The sequence below is a fragment of the Andrena cerasifolii genome, chromosome 1 (genome assembly GCF_050908995.1).
Source record: "Andrena cerasifolii isolate SP2316 chromosome 1, iyAndCera1_principal, whole genome shotgun sequence".
In the NCBI taxonomy this organism is placed as follows: domain Eukaryota; kingdom Metazoa; phylum Arthropoda; class Insecta; order Hymenoptera; family Andrenidae; genus Andrena; species Andrena cerasifolii.
In genome coordinates this window covers 20,460,566-20,484,184 of record NC_135118.1, presented here as the reverse complement: position 1 = coordinate 20,484,184, position 23,619 = coordinate 20,460,566, and the positions used below count along the sequence as shown (strand labels likewise).

Below are 23,619 nucleotides of genomic sequence, written 5' to 3'. Positions count from 1 at the left end.
GTGTGTACGATCCACTCAAATAAATCTCGCTCCCCGACGAAACGCTGGCACCCTTAATTAAAAAGCCGCGCGTTCGCGGTCCATCCCCGGGTCCCTTCCTGTACGAACGCGCGGTTAACTCGCATAATGCTCAATTTTACTGCAATTAACGTGCCCGTTCAGCGGGCGGTCGTTACAGGCGCGAGTGCGCGCGTTTCGCACGGCGAACACTCGCGGGCGGTTAAAAATGTCCCCCCGCGTTAACGTGCGCCAGCGATACACGGGTCCGAGGGAGTTTCAATATTAAATGGGAACACCGCGGTTATTAACGCGAACAGTGGCGGGCGTTTCTCGCTTTTAATTAGCCGGCGTCCCCCGCGGACGCGTTAAGAAGGAAATAACGCTGGCGGCCGGACACCGACGCTCCTGTCGAACGTGTCCGAATGAAAATGTAAGCGGGGTGATCGATCGGGTGTCTCTGGAGCTTTACACGTTTCGATACCGTTTCTATCCGTTCGGCCCCGATAAGCACCGGGGCGGATCTTTATTTCGAATAAAATCCAATTTTCCAAACTGGCTGAATAAAGAAATTTATCGAGGCCCCGTTCCGAGAGGGCGCTCAAATATTTTTATAGCGTTCCACGTGACAGATGAAGGGAGGGCACGTCTATCCGAGGCGTTTGGCGGGATTTCGGTCCCGGCTCTTCGGAGTGCTGGATTATTATTAACGAATTGCACAGGAGCCTGAGGGAATACGTATAAGCCTGAAGGTTTGTGCCGCGTTGGGTTAGAAAGAAATTGGAGAGTTGCTGAAATTCTCAGGATCCCGAACACCGCGCCAGGGCAATCGATCATTCCACTCCCTTTCTGTTCCACGGGGGACAAATTTTAAGCACAGAAATTCTTTTCCGGGGGAGTCGGTCAACGCCGGAGTCGAGGCTACACCGGAAACGAAGCAGCCGCAGAGGGATCCGAACGGACGCAATGGGGAACCGGGTCCTACGAATTCGATGAATCGGGGAATTTACCCGAGACCCCGCCGGGACACTCGACGATTATTTTCATCCCCCGGAAATTCGACTGCCTCTGCAACCTCCTTCTCCATCCCTCCATTTCCCCACTCCTCCTCCTCCTCTCTCTCTCTCTCTCTCTCTCTTTCTCTCTGTCTCTCTCTCTCTCTCCCTCGCCTTCTCTTTCGCCGTGCGCCCCATTTTTTCTTTCGCTCTCGACGATCGCAATTATATTCGAAGCCGGCCCGCCACAAGTAAATATGTACCGAGAAGTGAGCGCGACGGGAGACAAAAGCGTTTCCCCTGCTATAATCCGCGTTTATGAAAGAGAAACAAAGCGTTGAAAGAAATTAGAGTAGACTTCAGCGGGACGGAAAATGCTACGGACCAAGGAGGGAAGCGTTCCAACCGTCCCTGAAATTAGACCGACCGCTTCTTAGAAAATATAATACCGTCAGGCAGGGTTGAAAGGGGTCCGGGAGGCGGGAAGGCTAGTCTGCGGTCGAGTCGAGTCGCCGCGGCCGCCTCGCGATCGAAGCTTTTTAGGCCCGCTAAGAGCGAGCACGAGGGGGAAATAAAACGCGCACCGGCTCGCAATAACTGGCTGCAGCCGATACGTACGAGCCCCCGGAAGGTCAACGATCGTTCAAGCCCACGCAAAGATACTTTCAAACCTCGCGAAACGAGCTCCCATCCCCCGTTTGGCAACACCCAATTGCGCCCGGAATACCTGAAACGTTCGAAATAGATCGGATGGCACCGCCGGCTTTCGGAGGAATGAATACAGAAACAGAGAATACGACGACCCATGTGTCTAAGGTAACAGTTGCGACATGGTACAGGTGTTCCATGCTTATCGGATATTGGGGTGTCCTTAGATGAAGTAATTCACGAACATCTGCTGTAGGGTAGCTTAGTGGACCACGGATCCTTAACAGTAATATTTTAATCCGAGGTAATTAAACAGCGGGCGTATGGACCTTGTAGTTTCATAGGGAAACAGATTTTAAGGTGCCAAGGGTTACACGAACTCCCTTGCCTTCTTTTAACCCTTAACCGGTGATTTGGAATCTGGGAGACTCCTGCAGAATTATTTTTTTGTGTACCACTTGGATTCAAGTAGCTTCTTAAAATTAGTAGAAGTTAATTTGCTTCTTGTGTGTCGTAGTGTTCGAGTAGGGGAGAGCGAGGACAAAAGTAACACTTTTTACATTTCGCCTAGCCTACAATTATCTTTTATAGATATAAAAATGAAAATTGTGCTTTAAGATACTATGTTTCTTGGTCCGTCATTTGAGCCCAGATTCAGCCTTAAGTGATAAGTAGTTAAAAAGTTATGGCAGTTTTCCACAGTGACTGTCATTGTTACTTTTGTCCTGCAGGGGTAGGACGAAAGTAACATACCGTGGGAACGAAAGTAACACTAATTATTTTCAGGAGAATTAAGTAAAAACACTTCGCCCAACGCAAAATATCTTTTGTCTAATTATAAAGAAGATGTAGAATATATGGATGAAGACTAACTAAATGAAAAAAACTGGTTAATAAACTCGTTGTTTCGGAACCAAGAGTTCAGAATTTTTTTTTAATCCCTAAAGAAAATTTTGGAAAACTACTGTTTGACATTTTAGTAAATTAAATCCCCGACAAAACGAGCAGAAAAAGATTAAAATCGGTTAAGAATTCACTGAGATACGGAATTTTATCCACAAAAAGGCACTTTGAAACCACTGTGCGACGGTCCGAAAAGTAAGCCATTTTTAAGAATTTTTTTTCAGGAATAATTTACAGTTTTCATAGAAAATTTGTATTATCTATCTTTAGTATGCTGTCTTATAAGACTATACAAAAAAAAAATAGAAAAACATCCATAAATTTTAATTTACTAATTAATCTTCTAGACCCCCAACGCGAGCTTATCGAATTTGTAACTATGGAACAGCAAGTCTGAAATCAAATTTCATTGTTTTTTATAAACTACATGACTGTAGTTTCCGTTGTCCTCTAATAGTTTTTGTGTGAATAACGTAGCGGAGCCTGTGAGACTCCGCGTCACCGTTTATGTCACAAAGTGGCTCCTGTTAAAGTGACTGAAAGAGAAAGTCTCGTGATTCTATTTCCAATCAATCGAAATATTCTGCCCAGTGTCTAGCTTGCCAATAATAATAAATCTATGCAAATCGATATGTATTGACCCCACAAATAATGACTACACCTCAGGATAATCCTGTAAATCAGCTGAATGCCCGTAGAGGTGCACGTCGAATAATCACGGCAGCGCCGGTAACGGATTAAAGTTTAACACTTGCTGAACTTCCCCGATCCTTGGAACTATCCCGAGCTGACCGAATTCATTAAAGCACGCGGATGTAACAAGGGAAAGTAACGGACACGGAAACAGAGGAATCGATCCTTGAGGAGGCATTTCAGTTTCGAGGATCACCGACGGGGAGGAATGGGATCGATCGCGTCGATATGCAATGAAGATTCGACAATGGGTTCTCCAGTTACCCCGCAATGCCACCGTTAAACCGTCGAACGAACTTTTGCGCGAGCAATAGTTCGAGGGCCGTAATATCGACTCTGCGCCCCCTCTGTCTCTCTCGTGCCCGCGGCTCCTGTCCGCTCCTTCCCTCTCGTTCGTGGCTCGCTTCCTGCACATTCAGCCGTGCGAGCGTAGCGGGCGAAACCTTGCACGCCGTTAATTCGCGGACACTACCGCATTACAGGATCTTCCTGTAAAATCGGAAGCGAAATTCCTGTTTGGTCGGCGACGGTGTCGTTCTTCGATGCGTTCCTCTTTAACCAACGGCCGCCCTCAAAGACTATTTCCAACCCCTTTAGAAAGTTCGAAGCGTGACGAAAGGTCGACCACAACAGTCGGCTGATGTGTGTGTGTGTGTGTAACTGAACTATTGTACCGCGGCGTGTAAAATGTTATTTCAAGTTCCTCTGTAATATCGAAGATGTACGTGCACTAAGTACCTACAGTGAGTCAAAGAATTATTTGAGAGAAATATTTTACCTTGGAAAGCGATGGTTTCGGTTAGACGTATTTTACCATTTACACGTCTCTTTTGCCATATTTCGTGTACCTGTACGTTCTGTTGCTAATTAAATACAGCTTTTCTGGCGTGGAGAATGAAGAGATGTTTAAAGTTACTAACGATGAGTGAGGTGAAACTGTTCTATACGTACTCGCAGGTATAAATAAAATAAAGGAACAGAGGCGTACGTGCATACTGACGTCAGCAACACACGCAGAACGCAGGAGCAATTAATTTATCTTGTTAAACAGGGAAGTCGAGTTACCCAGGCATGCGAGCACGACTTTATAATAGACACAACGAAGTACTCTTTAACCAAAGATCAAGAGCCAATGGATGAAGTAATCATTCGCCATATATTTATTAACAATCGAAATGTCACTTAGCTCTTGCTTCTACTGCAATACTTCTATACGCCTAGGCTGACTCGTTAAGTACGACAGTAACGTTACAGGTATATCACACGAAAGTACTAAAAACATTTACACTCGACATTGTCCGACCTTATTTATAAGTTACAACCATTCGTAGTGTTTCAATAACTGCTCCTCCCAGGGGAGGAAGTTTCGAATTTTTACCCGCGGAGATTTTTACCACCGCATTAAAAGGAGTTACGAAGCCAGAAGACAGGATCCGTAATGAACAAGGGTACTTGTATTCAAACCCCGGGGTAGTCACTTCGAGGGCAATTGTTTGCACAATCTTGTTTATTATATTTACGTGGTAGATTTACTTCTCAAGTTCCGTCCACAATTTACGAAGCATCCTTTATTCCGCGATGCTCCTCTGCCCCTATTTCTGTATTTTATGAATTATATACCGAGCACAGCGACGGAAACCAATGCAAGCTTGAAAATTCAGACTCTGTTACAAGGCACACGCTCGTGAGGAATCCAAATATCGCAGCGCGACTTTAAGGCAGCATTATGCGCCGCACTCCGCTTCGGAGTATCATACTATGCGGCAAAAAGACTAATAAAACTTCGCTATTTACTGTATACCCTTCGTTCCATTCGTGCCATTCTTTTTTATGAACAACAAACACGAAACACGACGCACGATGGTACTTTCGAAGTTCGAGTACAGCGGAAAATTGTTACATTCATAAATACAGTAAGAAATTCCCATCTTCGGGGAAATCAATACCTTTCGAGGCGCGGAACAAAATATCAAATTGCGTGAGAATGTTGAAGAAGAGAAATTAGAGGCACGGTTAATTGGCCATCGACGAGGATACACATTCGGACGACCAAGCGAATGGAAAGGAGTCGGACAGATACATCAACGACATAGTTGGCTGGTTTGGGCACGCAGGCACGCGCAGACGCGCGGTCCCACTGCGTATGCAATGTTTATCCCGCAACTGGAGCTTTCGATTCACAATCACGCGGTCGGAAAGAACACGCATCCGCTCCACCTGCGATGTCACCGATTACCCTACCACACCGAACGCACGCAGGGATTCCGATATCCCTTACGTAGGCGTGTGCACGTATCTCCTCTCTTCGTACCGTGTATTTCGACTTTGCGATGCAAACGATGTTAAACTCGGCCGGCTGAATGTACTTTGGATGGTGGTTGGAAAGGGGACTGTTGTCGAAGGGATTCCGCTCGAACGTAACGCGCCTTTGACGCAAAAATCGAGTTTAATCTGAAGAAATGGAGAGGGACGTGCATTATCGCGAGCACCTTTCAAACGGAGCACCGTGGAAAAATCGACAGGAGGCTGGAGATTAATCGAAAGCCGGCAAAAAAGGCAAAGCGTCTTCCTAGACATGCCCTAATAAGCCCTTCGACCATAGCGTTAAATAAAAACTCGATTGGAAGCGGACTACGCTCGTGAGATGCAGCGCGCAGTGGAATAGGAAGATACGCGGTCAGCCAAGGCAGTTAGGAGAGTACCACCTCGGAAGTAGAGGAGTCAGCCGGGCTAATCAGGGAAGGGGAGGGAGCGAGGAGCCCATATAAGACAGACAAGCGATTGGTTCTGGCTGGACAGAAGAGAGAAAGGGGTATTTGGTGTGCCGACGAGGCCCCGGAACGCAGGATTTGCAAAGAAATGCGACTGAAAGCGGGCCGGGATGGCGAGAACGGGCTCGCAGTGAAATAGGCAGTCAGGTGGGCGGCCAACACAGGTAGAAAAACATCGTTGGCGGTTCGGCGGCAGGCGAGTTCGGGAGAGCTAATCAGGAGGGTGAAAGAGGAAGACAGTCGAGCAGGCGAGCAGGTAGGCAGATAGGCAGGGAAAGCAGGCAAGAAGGAAGGGCGCTTGCGCGGTGATACGGCCGGGCTAGACGCGAGAGCCGCCACTCCCGAGCGCGTAACGGTGTAGCGCGGGTGCTGACCGAGTGTCCCCGTGAGAGAAGAGCAAGAGAGAGTGCGAGCGAGGCGAGAGAGGGAGCGAGAGAGAGAGAGAGAGAGAGAGAGTGCGAGAGAGGCCGACAGAGGAGAGCAGAGAAGAGAGAAGAAATGTCCATCGTCGAAGGAAGGATCCCGTGGAAGCGGAGCCAGCGGCAGGACGTCATCCTCGACGGTCAGGCGGCTCCGACCTTGTAGGAGGAACCGAACGAAGAGAGGATTCCTCTCCGAGGAGGATCTCGCCGCTGTCTCCCTCCTCCGCCAGGCCCCTGTCGTTCCCTGCCTCTCCTGAAACGTCCTGATCCTTCTGTCCCAGGTGAACGAACAAGGGAGAAACGGATCGCTCGTGTCGCACAAGTCGCCAGGAACCGGGAGGAACACGCTCGTCGGAACAGTGCCTCGACGAGAGAGTTCGCGACGCGACGTCGTGAACCTGCCGCAGATTCGGGACGAGACTGTCACGCGAGACTCTGCCCACCCGCGAAGACGTGCGGTGATTAGACGGGAGCGTAACCCCGCTCCGAGCGTTCGGTGTGACGGCTGCCGGCACGGGGGTTAGGGATAGTATCTCCGCCGCTGTGATCTATAGTCGCGTGTGACGGAAGCGGTGAGGTTGTACCGTCCCCGTGAAGGAGGGCCGATCTCCCTCGAGACTCCGTTGGACGTGAGATCGCGCGAGGTGATTCGATTTCGAGCCGCGACAGTACAGTGTTTCGAGGGTCGAACGCGAGTGACAGTGAAGTCGTAACCCGGAGGTGAAACGTACAAGTCGCACCTGAGCCGCGAAGAGAGGAAAAAGTACGAGGAAGCAGAGGCCGAGAAGCAGACGGATAGAGCAAGACGGAGGTAGGAGGGCGGGGCGGGTGGGAGGGAGGTAGGGAGGGAGGAGGAGGAGGTGGAGGAGGAGGAAGAAGGGGGGAGGGTGAGACGCGGACGGCACGCAGAGAGGCGCCGGGTCAACGCGCCAGGTAACAACGCCTCAGGACACCCGCTGACGTCCTTGTCGACGTCCTTGTCGTTGTCCTCGTCGTTGACGTGAACAGCGAACGGCGACGCGCCGTGCTTCACCTCGGGACGACCCGTCTCGCTTCACGGATAATATGAGGTCCTTCCACGCCGCCTCCTGGAGCTTCGCCCTCCTCGCGGCCACGGTCGCGTTGCTGCCCGCCACGCATCGTGCACCCTTCGCTCAAGCCGCGTAAGTACACCTCCTTCTTTTACTCTCTAATAAAGTGTTGCCCGCTTGCCCCAGTACGTCACCTTAAACTCGACCCCGATACAGCCTGGGTCCTTGAACTTAGGACCCTCCTTCTAGTTCGGTTCCGTACGCCCAAAAGTAATCCTTGAATAACCGAATCTGCATAATCTCCGCGAGCACTGATTTTATCATCGGCCGTAATCCTGCCTTTGACAACGAAGGCACTCTATCCCCCGAATGTGCCGAACTCGGTAATAGCGACTGATAGAATGGAATAGTCCCTCATCTACGCTCCACAACGGGGACGTGCATAATTCGCGAGCAGAAATGCACCCCAGTCGGCTGAATCGATAGTCAGTGAAACTGCTCGCGGACTTGCCGCGTGTGCGAAGGTCCCTTTGAACTTCTGCGGCCTTCCGAGCCGCTAAACTTGGCACCAACACGTTAGGCGTGCTGGTCTAGCCCGAGACTGGTTACTCGTGGAATCGGTTCTGTCCGCGTGCACCTCGCACGGACACGGGTAACAGTGAATCGGCGAGGCTTAATACACCCAAAATATCCGCGCTGTGAATCGATAGGCGCGCAGCTGATTCAACGTCAGCTAGGCGGAGGGATTTAATTAATGATCCATAATCCTGTATCTCGATTACATGTTTCGGGCCGCGGGCACGCAGCTAGCGGAGCGCGCGGGATTGGTCGATAAACGTTTATTAATAGGTGCGATGTGAGCGAAAAATTCTGATGCTCGGGATCGTGTAGCGTTTTTTTTCTCCCCAGGCACCTTGGACCATCCGACCGCGAGTACCATTCCCGACGTCACCTCCTCCCTCCACGTGCCAGTGTACCTGTGTACATACGCGAGACATCCATCTTTGACACGGCAGCGCCGACAATAGGGAGGGTGTACAGCCTTCGCCGCTGTCTGGATGCACGTTCGTGATTGCATGTAAATGAGCGGAAACATGCAGGCTACGTTGCATGCCCAGACGTATGCACGGCACCACCAGCGGGCGCACGCTCTTTCAATGATCACAATGACGTCACCCCCTCGTGACTCGAAGACGACGACAAGGCGTCGTCTCGCGCTTTAATGGACGCCGCCGCGTTTACCGTCGTGTTGAAAAATTCATTTGTCACGTGATTATCACTGCATCGGCCTTTGGAGCTTTCCGCCTAATTGCGGCCCAGCTCTCGTTCTATGCAAGATGTTTACGATGTGAGAATTATCGTCGGTTCGATAACAGACTCTGTGGCCACTAATTTTGGGAACTTGTGGTAGATTCTGCAGTTTTTACCGCTTGGGTAGTGGGCGTTTCGAGGGGAAGATGATAAAAGAGTTTGTGAATATTGTACTGGTGCGAGCTGGTACGATTTCTGTCATTGATCTTTAGAGCTATTGCGGTGAATGCTTCCTCTTTAGTATATAAAGGGTGTTGTCCAAGGAGATGACGAGTTATCGGTGCTACAGCACAAGAAATACCTGCAAGCTAACATACTTTCCAATCAGTGAGAAGTAAACACAATAACAAATCTTCAACATCGATCTCCGAAACTACCCGTAAAATCTACTCTCCCGTTTCTCCCACAAAGATACCTATTTACTCCCCAATAATTACGAAAGATATTCCCCGTGCAAGTCCCACACCTGGAATACTATTAAAGAAACAGAGGAGCGTCAAAAGGAAAACGGTAATGGAATTTGTAAAGCGTGGAAGCGATACCGTATCCGCTAGGCGCCAGCGAAGTCTTCAGCATTTAATAACCGAATGGAATATACATTTGGTTAATAAATGCAATCACGTGATGTAGGGAGGCTTAGTCGGATACGCAGCCAGTGTCTCGTTAGTGACAGCGGCGACGTGAGAACAATGGCGAAGCTGAAATTAGTTGTACCGGCTCATCCCTTCTCGCATTAACGCGCGATCCACTCGCCTCGGGTATATATGTAATCTGCGAACGTTTCTGCAACCCGAGCGCTGATATCGACCGCTATTTTCCGACAATGTTTAACACGTTTAGCGAACGGCCGTCTGCCACCCAGTGACAGCTTAACCGATCGCACCAGCGCAGAGGTTTTCTTTGTAAATGCGGCCCCACCGACAGGAACGTTGAACTTTTCTCTGTAACGCGATTTCCCAGGTTAAATCAATCTCAATGAACTTGATGGGAAACCATTTCACGTGATAGGAAACACGTATCAGGGTAGTATAAGCATTAATACAGCACAGACCATTAACCTAAGGCTTCTAGATCATGGTGTGCTCATTTCCAGAAATGCATCTGCATGAAAAAGTATTCCTAACAAGTACCGAGCGTTTTAATCAAGGAACAATGTAGGGGTGGAAGAATTCTTTGATAAGTGTTTTCTGAAACACTTTTCGATTCTGGAAACAGCCATACTTTAATTATAGAGTGACCATTTCAGTTGAGGAACTTCGAAGGGGTGTTTCACCCCCGAACCTTTCGCCACGAATACGCGCCCGTTTAAAAAACGAACCTCAGGTGTGTCTCATCCCCTCGCCAAGCGCGCAATAATTATTCAACGAAACAAGACACCGTAATCGTATTTGGGAACGCAAATAACCTGGGAATAAAATAACGCGTTATCTGAAATGATATAGCGAAAGCGGCCGGGCCTCTAATGGAGGGGTGAACGGGGCGCGTCGCGTCGCCTCGCGCCGCGACAATTTTGGCCGGGACTCCGCTATCTAATCCAGGGAGGTTGGAAGAGGGTAGTTAGGTATAGTCGAAGGGATTATCAATATTTACGCTCTTCCAGCAAGCAGAGTCCGGGTCGTTCCACCTGTTTTCTCCTCGAGGGCCGTGCCTCTCTGTAGCCTCCTCCAAGCCCCTACGAGTACCAACCGCGGACGTTCTGTAGTGTGGTATCGGTGATCGCAGTAGAGCTCTCGAGCAGGAGGGTGCTCCCGACGTGGCAGAGCTCCAAATCCTCCTACGCTGCCACCCTCTCGCACCGCTGTCGCTACCACCCACCCCCACACCCACCCCTTCTCGACCCCCGCGAACCAGCTCCGTGGACCACCGACACACATCAGCCCTCTTTTTCTTATCGAGGGGAACAGCCCTTTTCGTCCTTCCCCCCGTCCTCCTTCGTCATCCTCCGCGCCTACCCGCCCGAGTCATCCCCTTTTTCGGTCACCGGGACCGAGCTCGACCCGGAATCGTGCCTTCGCCACCATCTTCATTCACGTTTCTCTATTTCCCCGACCAGAAGCCCGCTCATGAGTATGCCAGGCGTGCATCCATAAGGGCGGGAGTGGTGTGCTTCCATGGACGTGCACGTCCCCGATTTCATGATTGAAACGGGGACTGAAATGGGCTTTACGTACACATGGAATACGAAACAACGTTTCGCCGGGTGGAGACGCTGGCCGGCAGCTTCGGGCGATACGGACAGCTCTTTAGCCTCGTTCTTTAACGTCCGAGAGCAGAGACTTTTCGTCGGTCTATTTTCTCAGAGTGATCTGAAAGTTTCGTGCCGAGAATACCTAGCTGTCACGTGGAATACTATGATGTTTGACTAAAGCGGAATACACGTTTGGCGACGTTTAAGTCCACGGTTGTACCGAAAGATTATGCGAACGTAAATAGTCTTCTGCATCGCGTAACTCGGGTAAACCTCGGCTTAACAATACTCCGCAGGCTCCCCGAAGGCTCTCAGAATACTTGTGGATTCGCTAAACTCTCGAAAGGCTCTCTAAGAAGTGTGCACTCCGAAAACTTTCTGAAGGCTAACTAAAGGATTCTGTTTCGCTACTTATCGGCCACCCCTAGAGACACACCCCACACATGCACCTCCATAAACGAACACGCTGTTTTGCATTTCTGAACAGTTCAGTCGGTGACAATTTAAAATTATCACAATTGTTATCAGTTGAACGCCATCCGAAACACCGGTGGCAACACTCTCGATCTGTTTTTCTCAAACAATAATGACATCTGCGCTCGATCTATTGAGGAATTAGTCCCTTGTGATGAACATCACCCCCCGTTACATGTAACTATTCGAACCTCGGGTGTGTGTCACATTGCACGGGATAATCATGAATATTTTAAATTTAGTTGCGGTGACTATCGTGGAATTTGTAATTATCTGAATGGGATACGATGGGACGATTTGCTTATGATCCCTGATCTTGACGAAGCCGTAGATATCTTGTACAGTCATCTATACTTTGCGATTGAACGCTTCATTCCAACGACTACTGCTAGACGGTCATCGTATCCCAAATGGTTCTCACCGCGCTTAACGGGGAACACCACTGTGACCGCCGGAAAAGTAAGCCATTTTTAAGATTTTTTTTCGGGCATAATTTACAGTTTTCATAGAAATATTGTAGTACCTACCTTTAGTACGCTCTCTTAAGAGACTATAGAAAAAAAATAAATAGAAAAACATCCATAAGTTTTAACGATGAAATTAAGGATCTGGAGTTCACTTATCTCCAACATTAGACTTTTCTAAACACTATAGAGTCACTGCTAACTCTGCTATTAGGACACTTGGGGTTTGTCTTACGCTTCTCGTCGGATTTCCAGAATATTCATATTTTAAGATTGCTATATATCACTGTAGTGAGGCCTATAATAGAATATGCGTCTATAATATGGCCCCCCTTGCAGTTGAAACACGTCTCACTGCTAGAAAGAGTTCAGCACAAATTCCTTAGGTTTGCCGCTTATAAAATGAGCCGTCCAATGTCACGCGATAACCACAATTATGACCAAATTCTTGCGTCCCTGAACCTATCTACGTTATCGGAGCGTAGGCGAATTGCCGATCTATGTTTTTTATTCAAGATTGTTAATGGTTGCATCGACTCTCCTGCCGTTTTGCGGAATATCTCCCTCTATGCACCATCCAGAAACTTAAGAGGAAGAACACCCTTTTATTGTTCAAGCACCAAATCTGAGTTTGGTGCTCGCGATCCTGCAAATCGGATCGTCGACGTTGCCAATTCCTACTCAGACCACATCAATTTTTTCTGGGGATCATTGCAAACATTTAAAAGCAAACTGCACAAAATTGTCATAGATTAAAATAGGGGCAGTACTAAACTTTACTTAGTTCTTTTTTCTTCTTTTTATTTTTTCTAGTTCTTGTACGTATGCCACTGTTTTTCTTTATTGTACAAATTGGGCTTGTCCCGTAATAAATAAATAAATAAATAAAATAAAAATTGTACGAGACGCTTGGAAAAGTAATGCCTCCCGTTTGATCGTTCGCTAACGCGGAACTATTGAAGAATACGTAATCTGTGGGCTTGTATTAATATATACCGCAGCGAAAGCATTCCCCTTTAATCCTGGAACAAAGTTATCCTCGGGCTACAGCAGCGCAGCAAAGAAAACGACACTTCGTCTACCAACCAAGATTCTGCATAAAAGATTTCACTCCGGCGGAGACTTAATCCCCCTCAAAAGCGGCACGCATTTGCAAGGGACGAGACCCTCGAGTGATCGCGGCAAAGTAAGACTGAACGTCGAAAGTGTTGAAGGGGGCCCCGAAAGTCTGTGATCTTCGAGCACCGGTCGCGACAGATAATGATCATCTCATTAAGCTGGCGCGCGTCATCTTTTTCGTGGCTTCCTCTGAAACCAATTCCCCCGTGGGCGGAAGGAAGAGGGGCCCGGTAGGACCAGCAGGAATTCAATACCCACGGCCGCGAATAGTCGTGTTTTTGCCGTGAAAGCGGAGAATCGTCTGCCGCGGAAACGAGGAAAAACGCGCTAAGTCATTCGGCTCTGACCCACTTTTCGCGGTAGCGTAAAACGCGCGCCGCTGTGCGACGACTATCCCGACGAAACTGATTCTCCTTCTCCCCCTATACAGTTACACTGCTGCCTGGCTTCCTCTTTTTTTCTTTCCCTCCCTGGAGTAGACACAATGAATGACAGTTGAAGAGCATAACTCGTGAAAAGAAATCCCAATTTCGCGGTGCGCGTTTCATCGGTCTGCCGTTGCGCCTCGCGAGCTCTAACTTTGTAGCTCCGCGATGCTTCCTCTTTCACTGTCGCCGTGCTTGTCGTCTAGTTACACCGTTTCGCGAGGATACTCCTGGAAAAATTGCTTTTTAGCCCTCTCAATCGAACATAACGGAGTTAATCTGCGTTTTAATCGCGCCCTGCCCTCCCACTCCAGTTCGTAAACGAGGAACGAATGGCTGCTGGAACGCTTTGTCATATCGCGCGAAGCTTTATCTAGTTTTTCCTCTGCTTTATTGAAACGGTTCCCGACCCTGCTTCCGACTACCCTTTGTCTTCGATACTCGCGAAATTTAATTAAGGTTACAGGTAGCTCCTCTAATGGCTCGTGTTTTACATAAGCAGCTTCCGAGGTAAATGAACGATTACGAATCCGTTAAGCGGGGCCGGCTTGGAAAAGTTGATGCTTCGAACTGGCTTTCACGCCTTTCGACACTCTGCGCACGGAGCCACGCCGAACCGCGGGGCACCGCGATTGTAACCACAAATAATTGCTCGTGACGAGTGCAAACAATTACTACGCGCAACAACATCCGTGCGGCGCAGGACGAATTTACTTTACGGGCGTTTCAAAGAAGCATTCCGCAGCGTCGAAATGTTCCCAGGCTGCGGGATCCGAAATTCGCTGGCGTCCCATCGTTCCTCTCCCCTCGAAACGCGCGGACGCTCGACGGAAAGTGCAGCTCGACAGAAATATCGCGGCAATATTGTGATTTCACGGGCAATGGAACGACAACAATCCGTGTTTTGAACGACTGGCCGTAATTCGCGGCGTACACGCTTACCAATAAAGTAACTCGGAACCGTTGTCCCCCGCTGTTAATTATCAATGACGCTAATGGACACGATACGATCGGGATATTGCTATCTGGCGAAATTCCCTGGATTCCGCGCGCGCGAATTTGATAATTCACGGCGGGCGACACGCGAGGTGACGCGTAGCGCGGGACCACGTCACTGTGCAACAACTGTCGCTTATAAAACATTTAGAACCCGCGAATTCGTCGGATTCACGGCCTGGCCCGGTCAATTCACGGCTATTAACGACTAATCGCCGGTGGAAATAGCTGAAACGCAGAATGTAGGCACCCAGGTAGGAGCGTGTCGCGTGAACGACGCGGTGGATGGACAACGAAACTTCGCGTGACGCGTGTGGTCATTGGATGCAAGGGGTCGACGATCTCGACGACCCAATTTCAAAAGAAACAACAGACTGTGTGAAAAGTACAGGGTGTCCTGGGTAATTTCGACGATCTGAAGCGTTTGATACGTGGAAGGGAGGTATAAAGTGCCTTTAAGCTTCCAAAGGTTTTGGATACTGTTGGCGCTTTAAATCTGCCGCTCTTATTAGCGAGTAAGAATATTATAAGCAACACCAACGCTACTAGCGTTCGCTTATGTTAATGAACCAAGCAGTTCACTTCCGGCGCAAATGTCAAATTACAAACACGCGTCTTACTGTCTGCCTCCAAAATATCAGAATCCTCTCGAGTAACACAGTACAATAAATTTGGTTTTTTTCTCTGACTTGTGACATTCAATAGCCGTTTCTTATAGGATTTCGTGCCCTGAAAACGAATCCGCAACCCGTTTGTAAAAATCACCTTCAGTTTTTGAGAAAATCAATTTTTAAAAAAACTGTAAATTTTCAACTTTGAGCATCTTTTGTGTCGAAACGGTAATAGTTATTCGATTTTTCGTTGCGTGAGATTATTCTATGAACCCTCCCGAATACAACGATATAAGTTATTATTGCATTATGCAGATTTAAATGTGTTTAAACAGCGAGCAAAGGGGAAAGGACACCCGAAATGCACCAATTTTTGCAGATATCTTGAAATTTATTTCCAAAACTAAGGGTCTAGGAGAAAATCTGACCATTCCACGCGATGCAGCGGATATTTTTCCTTCAGAAAGCGTCAACAGAAGTGGTAAGTCACGTTTTGTTTTCAGTACAGGAGCGAAATAGTTTGGCAAAACGTGACTTACCACTTCTGTTGATGCTTTCCAAAGGAAAAATGTCTGCTGCATCGCGTGGGATCGTCAAATTTTGTCCCAGACCCTTAGTTTTGGAAATAAATTTCAAGATATCTGCAAAATTGGTGCATTTCGGGTGTCCTTTTCCCTTTGATCGTTGTTTAAACACATTTAAATCTTCATAATGCAATAATAACTTATATCGTTGTATTCGGGAGGGTTCATAGAATAATCTCAGGCAACGAACAATCGAATAACTATTACCGTTTCGACACAAAAGATGCTCAAAGTTGAAAATTTACAGTTTTTTTAAAAATTGATTTTCTCAAAAACTGAGGGTGATGGCGACAAACAGGTTGCGGATTCGTTTCAGGGCACGAAATCCTATAAGAAACGGCTATTGAATATTACAAGTCCAGATGGCTGTTGTACTGTCTAATCAATCCTCGCGAGTTCTAACAGATACTCTAACTTTCCGTGTTACAGTGATTTTTCTCTTTTAAATATTGCTCCTGGGCATTAGCTACCGAAGCTGTCGAAGGAACAATGCAACTTCAATTGTCTTCTAAATCCGTCTTCTCGTATTCCCAATAAATAGTTGCAGTTTCGTGGTACACCCTGTAGATGAAAATGGCAGAGGTATTCGCGATACAGCGATTAGCGACTGACAAATGAAACGGAGGGGTCCGGGGAGGGAATGGGCGCGACGAGGGTAGATGGGGTGAGAAATGGCCCGTTGGCAAACAACGAATGCATATTTAATAGTGAACGATTATTAATGCGCGCTTACGAGATGATTGATGAAATTGCACAGAGTTTCGCGCACTCGAACGATTCCCTCCACGACTACACGCCGTAATAAGGGGAGTAACAATGCGCCCTGGGAAAGAATTCGCCCGCCATGCTTGTCATTGAAGGAAGCGAGCGACGGGGGGAGGGTGGTTGGCGAACAATGAAACGCGCGTATCCAGCGAGGAACCGTTTGAAGAATTAATTAGAAGCGACCAAACGACACTCGCGTACGCGCCTGAAAAGACTCAGCCGTTGAATGCAACGTTTATAATGCGCGTTATTAACTCCCCCGACTTCGTTTATTAGAGGCTGTAAGAATATTCTCAAAACAATGCCGGAGACGTTCGGATGATAAGCACTCTCCGAAGTCACGCTCGTGCGTTAGATGCGCGTCGTAGTTGGTCGATTAATAAAACTCCCGTCGGTTTAATTACCCCGCGGCGGTTTTCGGCGGCGGTTAAAGTTCGAGTTACCGGGAGCTGGCTGATCAGCGCTCGCGTGCTGTCCGGGCGAATTGTTATTCGAAAAGATGCTTTAAATCCCGATCCCCTTTTACCATCCCGCTCTGACGTTATTGAAAGAACTCAATCTGGTTTCTTCCCTCGCGAGCCCCGCGCTCTCTCGAGTTAAGTACGACAATGATCTGGATTCGCGAAATCCGCTTTTCAATGCACACAACGCGGAGTGGAGACGTGAAACGGCTCGAAACGTTCGGCGACGCGGAAAGAAACACGGGGAGCCAGCACGCGGATCAGTGAACGAGCCTTCCCTAGTTACGTGGAAATCAAATATTCTTCAGTGACTGCAATATCCGGCGCTGCGGTTCAATCGAATCGGGACCGGGTCTGACTACGCGCCGACCTACACCACTGCCGCCGCAAATTACATATTCTACGGGGAGTGAGAGAATCTCCGGGAAATCATTGCTACAGATCGATGCTAATCGTGCCATCCGCCTACACCACTCGATCCCGGCGTAACGTCTTCCCGGCTTTACTCAATTATTCAATCATCCCCTCTTTAACGAAGTTGCGCGTCCATTTCCACAAAACCTGCTCCGCCTCGTAGATCCAGCAAGGTCGGGAGTTAAATCGTTGCGCTTTGCACGAGGCCTCCTCGTATTGCTAGACTCAACCAGTCGTGAATTCCTGATTTCATGTAAATTATCGCGTACGCGCTGATATTTATAAATATTAACTCGCCCCGGGAATTCTCACAACAGTGGTTCGCAGTCTGTGGCTCGGGACCCCTAAAAGGGTCGGGAAATGTTTTCTGGGAGGTCGCCGCGGTTATTTTCAGTTAACGATTCTTAGCACTTATTTATTTTAATATGGTTACATTGCCGTATTCTGTTAATAATGTAGCACTGATTTTTTATAAATGAAATAAGGAAAAGCAGGATACCCAAATGCAAGCACAAGCATCGCGCTGAATGAGATAATTAGATATATTAATTATACTTCAAGTATATTTAATATATGTATTAAGGTAATTGAATATGATTAAGTTAGAATTATATTGTGAAATACCTATTTTTAATGGGGGTTCTTTACCTTACCTTACATGGCGGAAGGAGGCGTAGGTTATCTGAATATTGGTGTCGATGAATAAGAATTATTTAAAAACGCAAAATAATGAAAGTGTATTCATATTGGCAAAGTTTTAAATTGACAAATTATCTGAAAGCTTGTGAGAGGAAAGGTATCGGTGTCGATGAATGATCTTAGAATTATTTTAAAGCGCAATATAATGAAAATGTACTCATACTGTCAGAGTTTTAAATTGACAAATTATGTGAAAGGCTGCGAGAGGGAAGGTATGCGTATTGATAATCTGAGAATACTTTGCCTGGCCACGCCAAGTATTTGACTTCCAGGCCGCGGACATCTAGGCAAATGTCTAAATGTTACATTTTATCTTGACATTAATAAAATGTCCACGATAATGGAATGTATGAACACAGCATTTTAGCTGTGTATATGTAGTGTTTTTATATTCTAATTATTATTATTTTCTATTCTTTTGTGATTTATTTGATTCCATGTACTTGGCGTAATTTTTTTTACATTTTTGAAGTTCTTTTACGAGGATAGCACTTTACTTAACTCTACGATGAATCCTTGAAGCCTTCCCTCCATTTGCTTTCAGCACGATATCCCTCGCGTACACATCGCCTCGTCAGACCCCCCGTGCGCGATCGACAGGTTAACTGGCGACGCAAATTTCATAACGACCACGAAAGTGTCGGTCAGAGTTATTAACAGGCAAGTTAGGGTACTCGGGCGAGTAACCACTACGGAGGGTCGTGAGCGGTCACGCGATTCGAAGACTTCCCCGTCGGCCTCGGGATTTCAGCTAGCGGTTTATAAGCTCGTAAATTCGTGCACCACGGCTAGTGTCACGAATAATATGCGGTGGTTCTTTCCCTCTCAGTGTTGCCGCGCGTGTCGCGACACGACGCCAGTACTTTCGAATTACTTTCGAATTATCCGGCCGTAGAGAATGCGGAGGTTCTACGGCACGCTCGAAACGTCTGGCTAGAGATTAACCGAATTACTCGCGGTCTCCTGTTACGTGTGCCCCGCCGCTACAATGGCAAATTTCGAGACCAGAAGCTGTTGACCTTTTTCTCCCGCGCTGCTCGTTCCATGAATATGGAAAATGCCGCGAATCAGTGATTGCTTACAATCCGCTGCTGAAACCAGGCAGCTCGCTTTGTTAAAACAAACACGGTCATATTGGCGGTGAACGTTTCAACGTGCCCCAAAGACCAAAGATCTCAGTTGAAACACTTCCCTACTCCACCGCCCAGCGTTATTCAACAAACAGCAAAAATTGTTTTCGAAATACCAAAGCCCGGGGGAAGTAGACCCGCGTATACAAGTAAAACAATTCTGAAGCTAAAATTGAAATCTCGGGCGCACCTGCTAATGGTCGACCATTTATCAAGCCACAACAAAGATCCAGCGAATGCTCCTTAATCCGGGGCGGAGGAAAAAAATTCCTCCCGAGAAGGAAACTCGTTCCAGAAAGTCCGGCCCACCCCGCACCGACCCGCGACGCTAAAAACTCGCTGAAACGACCCCGACCATTGAGAAACGAATCGAAACAGCTGTTTGCCGAACGATTCGGCTATACGTGGAAGAAGCGAGCGTGCTTGGGGGAATCAGTTGGAAACGGCGGAGACCAAATAAGTACGTCCGCAGGTACGGGCAAACGGAACGAGTGCACGCGGTGCATTCGTCCCTGCCGAACGGAGGGAAGACACCGCCACGGTCGAAGAAGAGGAGAAAGAAGGGGAGGGAACAGAGAGTCGGCATGAAGTGAAACGTTGCTCGTGCCGTTGCAGAGAGGGCCGGAGCGAGGAGGGCGGGTGGGGCTGGTGGGGGCGAGGGGGTCGCAGGAGGTCGAAGGGGGTTGTCGGAGGTTGTGGGTGGTCGGAGGCGAACGGGGGTTCCTCGCGTGCAGCCTTGACATGGGCCAGGAAATCAATGGGACCTCCAACACCAACGCAAACTCGGTCAGTCGAGCCGCGCCACGGCCCATGCCTATAATTCGCAGTCGCACGCGGGAATGTTCGGCATCGTCGGCGAACAATCGATCCGGCCGATCCAATCGAGAAACGCCTCTTTTCGAACGGGACCGTTTTCTTCGCTTTTATTTCCTCCGGGTTAGAAACGCCAGTCCGGAGGAAATAGCGGGGTCGACGACGGAGGGGGGGGGGGGAGGAGGGGCGGGGGTGAAGGAGGAAGAAGAGAAACTGGAAAGCGACGCAAAGTGCCGACGCTGCTTCTAATGTTACTTCGAAGATCGTGACCTCGATGAAACGTTCATTATTCGGTACACGGCAGTCGATTATCGGGAACGCTGGATCCCCCGTCGTTTCTTTGCCAGTAAACTCGGGGAGACAATCGAACGATTCCTTCCACCAGCCACCGAGGACGAGTCATTTTTTGTTAGGCACGGGTGACGGTGGGGAGAGCTGGATGACGAAGTTACTGCCACGTTCGCTGAAGGGGCGTTGGGGAGGGGTTGAAGGCAATGCACGAAGGGTGGAAGGAATTTAGTGACCGAGTGACCGTCGAGTGGCGGGAGTACAAGAATATTTTTCGAAAATAAAATTTGTATGAGGGAATAACTATTTACGTGGGGGATGACGTGATATTTTCTCATTTACATGGCAGTAAATATTAATGAGCGTTCGCAACACTGTTTTACTGCACGGTTCCCTGGATTGAACCACAGATTTAGCTGTTAATCACCACGGTTGCGTATCAGCGTCAGAATTAACAACTGCGTGTCTGGAAACGGTCCATCGGCGCATCAAATGTTGGCGGGGTGGATAAATTATTAACGGGCAAGAATTGGTTGATAAATCAAACCGAATCGCCGGTAGAACTTTGTGGGGCTTTACGGAAGAGTCGAGGCAGAACGACATTTAACTGGGAAACCAAGAGTTCGCAATTGTATTTGTGTTACGTTACAGCAGAGTTGTGAAAGAAAATTGTTCAGGAACGAGATTGTCCCGAGATTGAACCATCGGAACGGCAGAATTAGATTAGAAAGTCAGAAGAAAGTGCTGGCTGTTTCCATTCGCGACCGCCCCGCGTCCTTATTCAATCGTTTGACGTTTCCTTCGAAACGTCGTCTCATTTCCTAGCTATCGGTATCGCTGCCGTCATCGGAACAGACGTTGCAATGGACATTGTATCGAGATCTCGACCGCAAGGTGTGCTCGAAACGAACCGTTACAGCTTACTTTTCTCCGATAAACCAAGGAACTGCATTAACCATTCTCTCGGCCTCTTCAGACCACGGAACCGAATCTTCCTACTTCAACGCGAAATGGAAATACAAACACGCGATGTCCTTACGATCCTATTTATCTTGCGAATAGAAGCTCGATCAACCTCCCAGTGGAGGCGACGTTAACTCTGTAAGATGATTTTCAATTAAAGAAAATTAAGGAAGCTTTCGCCAAGAAGAATCGAATGGTACAATCTTCGTGGAAATCGGATTAGGACAATTCTAAAAATGCCCTCAATGTTCCTAACTTCGAGCCCAGTGACAAACTCCGTCACAAACTCAGAATTGGGTGTAAAGACTTGAGAAGCACACTCGAGTGGCACGTCCACGATATCCTTGAAGGCTCAGCCGCCAAATGTGTTCCTCGCTATTGTGTTCCTGTAATGAGTGGCGAAAATACACATTTGGCGGCTTAACCTTCGAGGATCCTACCCTTGAGGTACCACTTGAGCCAGCAAGGCAGAAGTTACGAGATTCAAGTGCTTTTTTTAAAGTGTTACCAATTGATTTCTAGAGCGAAGATGGCATTATTTTAATCCTCTTTAATTACAGCTTTCTAGAAGACTATAGCAATCGTGGCACGTGCTGTTTGTTCCAAAATCATTCTACGAGCTTAACATTGTCATTTCGTAGTGTTGCTTTACGAAAAACACCACGTTACTCGTGGAACGACCTAACAGAAAAGAATGGAAATCAGTGCAATCCACGGCAATCTACAATCGAAGTCTCCACGTCCGAGTGGCGGAACCTTGACAAGAGCGCGGCCAGGGCTGCCAATCAATGGCGAGGACATCACCCTCAGCGACTAATGTCTGCGTCCTTGATCGTCCGTTCGCTGCCACTGCTAAAGCGGCTACTCGATCGAAACGATCGCAATAGCAAGGACAAGCAGCTTGTAAATTCAATTCCATGCCACTCGTCTTTCACTAATTTAGTCTATTTACTTGGTCCCGTGGCAGCCCTCCAATTCCAAATCCAATTAAATCTCACCGAAAGTGTTACTATCAATAGAGCCATTAGAATTCGTGCAAACATCCCCACGATTCATTCCTTACTAGCATGTAGTAAATAATTCAGCACCTCAAAGTTGCTGAAGAATCGAAGATGTTTTTGTCGTCTTAAGGGGTTGTTCTACCAAAAAATTATATTTTTTTTGGTTTGATTTTCAAATATTTTAGGGTTTCGAAAATATGTCTCTAAAATATTAAGGTGAAATTCGAAAAACTCCCAGAGTTATAGGGGTTTAAGGCCGCAGCGTGGCCGGCAGTCGTTCCCTCGATTTTTTTGAAGCTCAGGAAGGTTTCCTCTACAGTCCTGGTATACCAGATTAGGGATAAGTTACAGAAATTAGTTTTTATCTACCGCAACTTCAGTCGTATAGGTCGTACTGCATGAAAAATTTTAAACGCGTTTTTCTCGAAACAATTTTTTTAGATCGGGCGCACATTTTTCTCAAAAACTACTGGACCGATTGAGCTAAAATTTCACACACATTCAAAGTGAATCTGTACCTATAGCCGGAACTCGAATTATATCAATAGTTTTAATACAACCTCCCCCACACCTTGTTTCAGCTCAAGAAAAGTCGAAAAAATCAAATATAAATTTTTAAACAGCTGCGATTTCGGTAACAATGTCCGGGCTTGGTTAAATCTAGTTCGGACGATAACTACACTCTTATAGTTTAAAAAAATCTTTGGTACTTTCATTTCAGATGACTAGGACGGCCGCAATTCGTGCGCCCGATGGGGCCGGTTTTTGATGACACGACCTGCGCTTCGGCGTTTAACTTGTACAAATTTCAATATAATGTATTCCAAAAATTTGTGTTGATAGTTCAAGCACTACTAAATATGTGTGCAAAACCCCTACCCTGTAGGTGCGATAGGTTTTCCAGAATTAATTTCCAAATATCACCTTAAAAAAAAATTCGTATCGAACATGCACAAAATGTTTTTTACATATGTTAGACGTCGTAACTCAAAAACTGTAAAAAAAATGGAGCTGCACTCTTCTTGCTACAAGGTCCTCAATTACAGACGCTGGCTTACGACTCGAGAATTGTAACAGAAACTTAAAAAATTAAAATAATTAAAATACTTCAAACTTCCCTACGCGATACAGCAATTTCCCAATAATTAACACCTCCATGCTTCTATCCGATTCAGTGGCGCGCACCCCAAAGAAAAAGGAAAAAGGAGATTAATGTAACCACGACTGAAGTAGTTCAAGAGCTTTGTAAAAAGAAAGGAATCCCGGATTTAACACTTTAACTAAATTTGTATAATCAATAATGAATTTGATTGAATTTGCATTAAAAATATTTTCCTCCGTTCAACTCAGCTCCCCCCAGGGTTAAGTCTCGAGCGCGCCACTGATCCCCCCGGTACCCCGAAACCGTAATTACATATTCGGTGTCCTCGGTAAAGGCTCGGTGAAAGTCGAA

The 23,619-nt window shown here is 47.3% G+C and overlaps 2 protein-coding genes across 6 annotated transcripts in view; one reads left to right on the top strand and one right to left on the bottom strand.

Moving 5' to 3' along the window:
* Nucleotides 1-23,619, bottom strand: part of LOC143378348 (uncharacterized) — a 305,064-nt gene that overhangs the window by 187,000 nt on the left and 94,445 nt on the right. The window lies entirely within an intron of this gene.
* Rdl (Resistant to dieldrin) overlaps nucleotides 6,373-23,619 on the top strand; it is a 97,924-nt gene continuing 80,677 nt past the window's right edge. For all 5 annotated transcript variants that reach the window (XM_076829988.1, XM_076829987.1, XM_076829986.1 and 2 more), the window contains exon 1: nucleotides 6,373-7,592. In XM_076829988.1, coding sequence (XP_076686103.1) covers nucleotides 7,495-7,592 — 98 coding nt within the window. In that variant the 5' untranslated portion in view covers nucleotides 6,373-7,494. The remainder of the gene's footprint in view (nucleotides 7,593-23,619) is intronic.